Source organism: Melopsittacus undulatus, chromosome 10 (genome assembly GCF_012275295.1).
Source record: "Melopsittacus undulatus isolate bMelUnd1 chromosome 10, bMelUnd1.mat.Z, whole genome shotgun sequence".
NCBI classification, from domain to species: Eukaryota; Metazoa; Chordata; class Aves; order Psittaciformes; family Psittaculidae; genus Melopsittacus; species Melopsittacus undulatus.
The window spans coordinates 17,753,669-17,762,200 of record NC_047536.1 but is presented as its reverse complement, the minus strand read 5'-3'; the positions used below and the strand labels follow the sequence as shown (position 1 = coordinate 17,762,200).

General features: G+C 56.9%; 1 protein-coding gene across 1 annotated transcript; it reads right to left on the bottom strand.

Annotated features, from left to right (window-relative positions):
- Positions 1-66: 66 nt before the first annotated feature.
- GM2A (ganglioside GM2 activator) lies at positions 67-4,592 on the bottom strand. Its single transcript, XM_005147190.3, has 4 exons — positions 4,311-4,592; positions 2,383-2,535; positions 1,416-1,598; positions 67-1,316 (listed from the first exon to the last, which is right to left on the bottom strand). Exons 1-4 carry the CDS (start codon positions 4,425-4,427, stop codon positions 1,161-1,163), a joined length of 609 nt encoding a protein of 202 aa, XP_005147247.1. The 5' UTR covers positions 4,428-4,592; the 3' UTR covers positions 67-1,160.
- Between the last annotated feature and the right edge of the window lie 3,940 nt (positions 4,593-8,532).

The window sequence follows — 8,532 nt, the reverse complement described above, 5'->3', positions numbered from 1 at the left end:
TGCTATTTCAAGGCAAACAAATGTCACCCCCAGGTCACCCCCAGCCCCAAAAGGCACCAGCACTGCTTCCTGATAAAAAGATTTATTAAGAACCTGCCCAAAAGGAGGATGCAGCCCTGGCACAGGCACTGCATGACAGTGGGGAGCAGGGCGAGAGGGTTAGTGCTTCTCCAGGCAAAACAACCCCATTGGACCCAGCAGCAGGATGAAGCAAAGAGAGTTGAGGGCACAGGAAGGTGGTGGGAGAACATCTGCGTGGCAGAGGACCTCCCGCCGGGCAGCCCGGCAGTAGTTAAGGCATATAAAGTGCTTGGAGGAAGACCAGCCCTATGGAGAGGGTAAATGACGTGAGCAGGCAGGAACAGCGAGGGATGAGGGTGGCTGGTGAGTCACCTGCACCTCTGCCCCATGGGACCTGGCATGGGCAGGCAGGAGCTGCAGCCAGGAAGGATGCTGCCTGCTCGTACCTCAGCACCTAATCACAGCCAGGAGATGGGCTGCAGGGCCCCCAGATAGGAACCAGGCTGCTGGTCTTCATGGTCATCTCAGTGTATCCCATGTCCAGGATCCTGCTCTGTGTTGTGGTGCACTGGAAGGATGGTCCCAGGACAGTGTCATGCTTCGGCTCAGTCCCAGTGGCAAAATGAGATGAGGGGGACTTGTTCTTGGTCCCCATTCGGGGGACACTTCTGCAGAACAGCCCTGTTGTGGAGGGACCAAAACAACCCTGGCCAGAGGTGGTGGGGGCAAGCAGGAACACCCTCCACAGCAATCCTGCATCCCTCCAGCCTGTCCCAGCACTCACAAACACTCCCTCCTCCCCAAGGACTGCTACAAGAAATATTGCTTTCCCCTGGAATGCTTCTGTCTAAAAGTAGCCTAATGGGATTAAGGAAAAGAGAAACCAGGTGTAAGACAAGTACCCCCAGGTCATGCCGAAAGGCTGGAGCTAGGCTCCAAGGCCACCCTGTGTGGTGCAGGGGACACCCTGGTGATGGGGTTGGGGACAGGAGGACAGCCAGAGGAGCACAGAGCAGGGGTAGGGAGCTGCCTCCTCCTTGCAGCAGGAAGGATGCACCTCACAGGGACGGGTTGGGGTGCAATGGGATGGGACAGAACAGGGGACAAGATGGTGGGGAGCAGAAGGAGGTCCCTGCCCCTCACTGGGACTGGAGGGAGAAGGCCAGCTTGACACAGCCCAGCTCCTCCCCACCATTGCTGACAACCGCCCGGACACGGTAGTTGCCATTGGTCATCCAGGAAGGCAGCTCCATGTCAGGCAGGACAAAGTCACTGGCTGGCAGCGAGTAAGAGCCCTGTGAAGAGAGGGAACATGTAGGGAAGACATCAGCTGAGCCCCCCAGCCCCACACCAAAGGGCACCCAGCATCACACCCATTGGGGTTCCCAACATACCGCTTTGAAGGGGCAGTGGCAGGGAATGCCATAGGTGAGCAGGGGCTCTGGGCACGTTGTGCCAGGTGGGATGAGCTCATCCAGGATGGTGCAGACATCGTTGTAGGTGCAGCTGCCCAGCTGGTCAATGCAGGGTAGCTGGATCCAGAGGTCTCCCAGTGCCTTCTCCACCACCAGCACAGCCTGAAGGGAAGGTGTTCAGCACTGGTACAGGCAGCACAGGCACCCATGGCTCCCCCAGCCTGTCCCCTTCCCAGCCATCTCCTTCTGCTCCTGTTCATGCAACCCTTTGGGGTGTCCATGGGGTCACCACAAGCCCTCCTGTCTCCCCCACTGTTTTCAGCTCCTCTCTGCCTGCAGGTTTTTCTTCCTCCACCCTCAGCTTGCCCTCTTGAGCAAACACCTCTCAGCACCTCCCAGCCCCGCTCCTTCCCACCTCCTCCATGCCCTACCCCAAAACCACAGCACGATCCCCGTGGCCCCGGCCCCAAGCATGCACCGTGGCATTGCTCAAGACAGCTCCTGCACCTTGGGCAGAGATGTGTCCCATCTCATTCCAAAAGGTCCCCTAAAAGCAGTGCAGGGCACTCAGGGCTCTCACAGCGGGGCTGTGGCATGGCCATGGAGGGAGCAGCTGAGCCTGGCCACCCAAAACCAAGTGCTACAGTGACCACTGGGAGCACCCAGGGTGTCATTTCCTTCCTTGAGTCATTACTCCCAGAGCATGACACAGCTCAAGTGGTTTCTCCCACTGGGATAAGGTTGGGAGCTTCCCACTGGGCTGTCTGCTCCCACCACGGGTCTCCTTGTGCCCACTGCCCCATTCTGGCTTACAGAGCCTGATGTGCTCAGCCCTGCACTGTTCCATCCCTCATTCCCCCAGGGGCTGCTCACATCCACTGCTGGACATTTCCCAGCTGACAGCGGTTTGGGAAGCTCATCCTGCAGCAGCATCTCCATCACATACCTTCAGAGGGGAGGCCATGGTCTTGCCGCTGTTGACGGCCGCGCTGACACGCAGGCTCCCTGGGATGCTGATGGGGTCGGGTGCCACGGAGAGGCTCTGCAGCACCACGGGGTCCCGCCTGTCACCACAGTTCTCCCAGGCAAAGCCACCAACCTGCAGCACCAAGGGACAGGAGGAGTTAGAGCCCCAGAAACATCTGCTCACAAACACAGCCAGAAAATGACCTTCAGCCACCCTTCTAATGCCAAATGAGCATTTCCCTCTTCATTTCTCACACTTTCACCTCTCTCAGCCTGAGGGCATCCCAGAAACTCCCAGTCCAGCCCCACTGCGGGTATTTCACACCTAAATGGGGTTCCCAGGCTGCAATCTCCAAACATGCCTCAGCTCAGCCTCCAAACACTTTGTACGTGAACAAGGCGAGAAGCCAATGGCACAGAGTAAGGTGTGTGAGAGTAAAGGCAACAGAGCAAGGGGGAACAAGAGCAGGGTGGCCAACCAGCGGGACGCTGTGCCTTGGGGTGGCCATGGGGCTGGCACAACCTCCCAGCTCAGTCTGGCTGTTGCAAGCCCTCATCCACCAGCTCCAGCCACCTCATTCTATGCAGGAGCAGGAATCATGCTCACATGTGTTTTAAACATGGCTTAATGTTTCCATCTCCCCTCATGCTCACGGGACAGATGAGCCAGGTTTGCCCCTGCCTGAATGAAGCTGATCCTGACCTGCTTCAGTCTAAATGAGCCAGGGAAGCAGCATTGTCCTGTGGGATAATGAAAATCCACACACAGGGGATGTAACTCAGACAAGGGGGGAACACCACTTGTGTGTTCTGCTGGGCTGGGAGCCATTATGGGAGATCTTCCCTGTTTCCCCTGAGTTCCACCAGCCTCTTCAGCCATCACTGGCAACAACACCGGAGCCCTTTGCTCCCACAGCCCAAGCCCCAACGCAGGGGGATGCCAGCACTGCAACATCCACCCCTGCACCTGCTGCAAGAGACCAGCTCCAGCCTCCTCCCGGAGCAGGCTCCAGCCTAATGGCAGATGTTTTCCTGGCAGGGATGGAGGAGACATCCCGAGCAGGTTTGGCCGGGACAGCCCCTGGGGGGCTTTCCCTGCCTGCTCAGCAGCCGCAGAACCGGTGGAGGCTGAATTACCTGGTGCCAGGTGGCAGCCCCAGCGGGCACTGCAGGCAGGAGCTCATCCTGCGTCCTGCTCACCAGCCCAGGGCAGGACAGGGCTGAGGGCAAGCCAGGACAAGGGGCAGGCTGCGCCCTGACGTTTAGCAAGAGCTGGGAGACCCTGACCCACAGATCTACAGGTAAAGAGACTCCATAGGAGCTAATGCAGACTGCTGTGACACAGAGCCCCTCCAGCCTTCCTAACCGGCTCCCTCTGTCCCGGGGCAACAACAGCTTTCCTGGAAAATAAGTAAGAGAGGTTCATCTTCGCACCGTGTGAGAGTCATGCGTTTTAATCAGCTGTATCTTAATCAGCGCCTGTTGATGAGCCCGGCCCAGCGCTGCGTGGGAACGAGGAGGCAGCAGCCCGAGCTGGTGTGCCGGAAAATCCTCAGGGAGAGGAGGAATGAAACCCAAGGTACTGGGAAGCTCAGCCAAAGGAAGAGGCCGCTGGGCCCGAAACCGTTCTGGTTCCAAACAGTTTGTCAGCCCTGAAATCCCCTCTGGGGCTCAGCCCGAACCTGCAGCCACGCTCCCCTCCACACGGTCAGGTCCATGGGATCCTAGCACCCCCAGCCCAGCCGCGCACCCCAAATCGACCTTGCAGAAGGACGAGACCCGTCAAAGCACTGTTGATCCCTGGGAAACGCACCAGGACGGAGCGCAGCAGCTCTCCCTCACCCGCACCGCTGCGGCTGCTCCCCCCATCCCCCCCAAGGAGCAGGGTCGGGGTCGGGGGTCTCTCACCTTGCCCAGACTGCGGGACCCGCTCCGCTCCACCAGCAGCTGCGGGTGGGAGCTGCCCAGGGCGGCCGCACAAAGCTGCACCGCGCACAGCAGCAGCGGTAGCGCCGACATCCGCATCCCGACAGCGCAGAGCTGGCCCGGCCGGAGACGAAGCAAACCGGAGCGGGATGGAGGAGAGAGGAGAGAGGCGAGAGCAGAGGCCGGCGGGGGCAGCCGCGGAAGCGGAGCGGTGGGACTGCTCCACCTCCCGTTCCGTGCCCTCCCCCTGTGCACGCTCTGATTTTCCCTTCCTCTTTTCCCTTTTTTTCCCCTTCCCTTCCCTGCTTCTGTTCCCAAGCGCAGGACTGGATTCGCCGGGATGCTGGGACGGGAAGCTGCGCTTTCCCAGGCACCCAGGGACATCCACCGCCAGCCTCGGTGGATGAAAAGGGCCGGTACCACCTCCCACCGCCTCATATCCCCGCAACTCTTGACACAGATATCGGAGCCCTCAGACCCGATGGTGTGTGCTGCAAGAGGTGGGAGCACCCTGGGATTGAGTGGCCCTTGGCTAGGCAGTTTGCCACAGCACCCACCACCCATCTATCTAAAATCTCAGATTTAATACTCGTCCATTCTCCCCCTTCAGTGCTCCTTTTCAAGCCAGAGCTCACTCAACACACCCCCCCCCCCCCCCCCCCCCCCATCATGCTGGAATGGCCCCACTGGTACCCCGCCATCACAGACAGCGCAGGAGGGTGGCTTTTCCAACATATTCTGGTGAACAGATGCGGGTTTTTCCCTGTGGAAAGCTGAAATGGGCACTGGGCATACAGGACATGAGTGTGGAAGGTCTCAGACCTCCCACCACGTCCACCACAGCACGGTTAGAACCCATTTGTGGGACTCTTCCCCACAGGCAGCTCTGCTCCCCCTCGCACACTGACATTGGCTGGCCTCCCCATATCATTCCCAGGCTTGGGAAGGGTTGCCTGGCTTGTCCAAGCCAGCGCTATTTTTAGCCTTTCATCCTTATTTAGCAGCAAGGCCGGCTGGGAGCGTGCAGGCAGGGCAGGGAGCAGGCAGGGACCGTGTCGGATGCCGCTGCTCACCCTGCACCGGCAGCAACAGCTGTGCCGCTGATCCACTGCGGAGGCTTAAGGGTGAGGAATAAATAGCTTGGATCCTCCCCCCCCCCCCCCAGGAGCAGGGCCGAAAGTTATTCCTTGGGATTAGTTTTCACTTTGAGGCCCCAAAGCAGCCAGGGAACAGGGACGGGGATAGGGGGAGAGGCATGGGCATGGCCAGAGCATCTTGTCTGGAGACAGAAGGGGAGAAGAGCCCTTTGCCTCCGTCCCCCAGCATCACATGCTTTCCTTCTTCTCACAACCAGTGTGGGTGAAGGTTTGACTCCCACATTCCCATCCTTCCCCCCTCTATTTTGCAGTGGGGGAAAAAAAGAGCATAAAGGATGGTAAAGACAGGTTAACCCATATCTTAGTGCCTGGAAAAACACAGGCAGGCACAGGAATGACTTGAAATGGCTGCTCTACCTCAAGGCAGAAGCATGCGTGACCTAGATCCCCACCAGAAAAGTCTGTGATGTCTTTTTTCCAACACATGCAAGATCCTCTGCAGTTAAACAGTTCCCTGAGCTGTCTCCTGCATGCAAAGACCCAGTCATGAGGTCTCAGCAGATCTGGCTCAGTATCTTCAATTTGCATTGAAGGGAAGCAGCAAGCACAGATGGGTTGATGACTTTGGGAGTTCTATTTGATAAAAGCAAAGAGATTGCAAATACTGAGCAGCGTGAAGGAAGCAACCACAGACAACCTTCTCTCTGCTGCCTTGGCTCTGCATCACCCCCAGCCAGAGCATCACCCGAAAACCTCCCAGCAAAATCTTCTCCCCCCTTTTTTCCCCCCCAGTTTGGGTTAAATAATAAAAGAAACAGCATTTAAAATGAATGGTCCCATTGCACTCACGGGACTACAGAGACCAAGCAGGGTCCCAGTTGGATATCCCATGGGCTGGCACCCGCACTGCCTTGTACCCACCCTATCCCACCCAGTTCTTACCAGCTGGAACTGGAGAGAGAAAGGAGCCACTTTAACAGCTTGCATAAATACTTCTCTTATCCACAAGCTTTGGCAAACACTTTAAATTACCATTGGTACAAATTAACTCCATGCTTGGCCAGCTGTGATCCCATTTACGGCAATTCAGCTGAGCATGAGATAAACGCTCCTAAGCTCCCTTCTCCAGACAAAGCCTTTGAGATGTCTCCAGCGCTGTCTCTCCTTGGGAGAGATGGTGATAACACCAACAAAGACATCAGGGCAAACTTCAGAACAAGCCAAAGCTGCCCCAGGTGGGGCTGCCACACGCTGCCTCTGCTTCCTGGTCTTTGAATGGGGAGAAATCCCCTCGTTGTCACGGTCCCATCACCTCCAGCCCTCTGCAAGCCTCCTCAGCCCCAGGTGCTCCCCAGATCCCCCAGCTGCCCTGGTGCAAGTTATCGGTGTATTGGAGCAGAAGAAGATGAAGCAGGGCTGAGATGTGAGATCTCAGCAGCAGGGACACATCCCATGCAGCCTACATAGAAAAGATGGTAGAAACTGAGGAATTGCTAAAATGAAGCTAAAATAAGGGAGTTTTTGGGCAGCACAGGCAGGACCTCAGGCAGGCAGCCACACAGATGCTCCTGTGGGCTGAAGGAAACATGTAATGTCATCTGGTGTGGCCTCTTCTCCAAAAGTTAGTGATTTATATAAATGTAGGATTGGAGCTGCCATGGTGAGCACAGCAAAACAGAGCCTGCAGCAGCAGCACGGGGTGCGTGGCACTTAGGGATGAGGGTACGCTCACTGCACATCCCCAAGCTCCATCTCTGCCTTGCTGGCTTCATGCCTCAGCCTGATGTGACCAAACCCTCTGCTTTTTCTCCACCATTAGCAAGAGAAACCCTACCCAGAGCCCTGCTTTGCACATTCCAGTGCACTCCATCGGTGCCCCACAGTTAGAACCAGAAAGGACCACGCGCACAAGTGCAAGCTGCTGCTGCTTGGTGCGACTGCAGGATGTGATGGCAGCTGGGCAGGCTCCTCCTCAGCTGCCCACACAGTTGCTTCTGTTCGCAGCCGTGGCCCCAGCGATGCAGACTCAGCCTGGAATACGCATGTGCTTTGTGCCTGCCCCTGCATGCCTGCAGCTCCAAGTCTGGACCAGGATTTTTCATTACCCCTGAAGAGGTGGAGACCAGCAACTTGCTGAGTTTTATCCCACAAACCATCTACTCAGCCCAAATAAGTACTCTCAGGCAGGGAAGGAGACTTGCGCCATGTGTGAAGTGCTGGGAGAGATAAGAACACAGGAACAGAGATGCTTGTGGTGGTTTCTGAGGGGTGGGAGCCCATGTCAGGAAGCTGCTGTGACTCACCCAACTTCACCCAGGTTAAGCAGCACCTACCCAAGAGCATGCAGCCAGCTGGTCCCACCAGTCCCCAGGAGGCTTGGGGCCTGCCCTTCACCTTCCCCCACCTCCTATCCTAAGGGTGAGACATCCCAAGTGATGTTTCACAACTTACTCACTCCAGTCTCAGGGTTACGGGGGCAGAAAGAACACCTGCACATCGCACGTGATGGGGCAGCCATGCACCTCCTCTCCCTTGCTGTGTGGGCAGCAGGAGCAGTGGTGAAACACCAGCCATGCTGGCAGCCCCTGGGCCAGCAGGCTGCTTGGACTGATCCCAGGGGATATGTGGAAAATGTTAGAATAGACACTTGTTGACAAAAACTGGCAGTGTTTCCATGCGGGCACAGACTCGTGACCGGGGTGAAACGCTCCTGTTTGAGCACCCTTTATTTCAGGTCAGGATGTGTGTTTGTTTAGAATGTCTGATCTTTCACGGTATTTAAAGAATATCATCAGAACCAAAACATTTGGAGGAACCTGCCTTTCCTCCAGTTAAATTCTAGAAAGGACACTTTCAAATCCATGTGTTTTCCTGCCTCTCTAGGACCCATTTCCAAAGCACAAGGTTTCTTCCTGGAAAAGGGCACCCTGGGTCCAGGCGCAGTGCGTGGGGTGTTTGGGATGCTCAAGAGGGGGTTAGGCAGGATACAGCCCCCCAGGCAGTATGGACCGCAGTGAAAGCCCCTCCAGCCAGCACAGCTACCCCCACAGCAGAGCTGCTCCCAGAATAAAGCACCCCAAAGCCACCACTTTTATACAACCACCCCA

Bases quoted from the DNA above. Each gene is read 5' to 3' on its own strand.
- GM2A (XM_005147190.3), bottom strand. From the start codon at position 4,427: ATGCGGATGTCGGCGCTACCGCTGCTGCTGTGCGCGGTGCAGCTTTGT. The intron at 2,536-4,310 runs GTGAGAGACCCC...TTGGTGCTGCAG, and splicing joins GGTCCCGCAGTCTGGGCAAG to GTTGGTGGCTTTGCCTGGGA. The intron at 1,599-2,382 runs GTATGTGATGGA...CCTTCCCTTCAG, and splicing joins CCATGGCCTCCCCTCTGAAG to GCTGTGCTGGTGGTGGAGAA.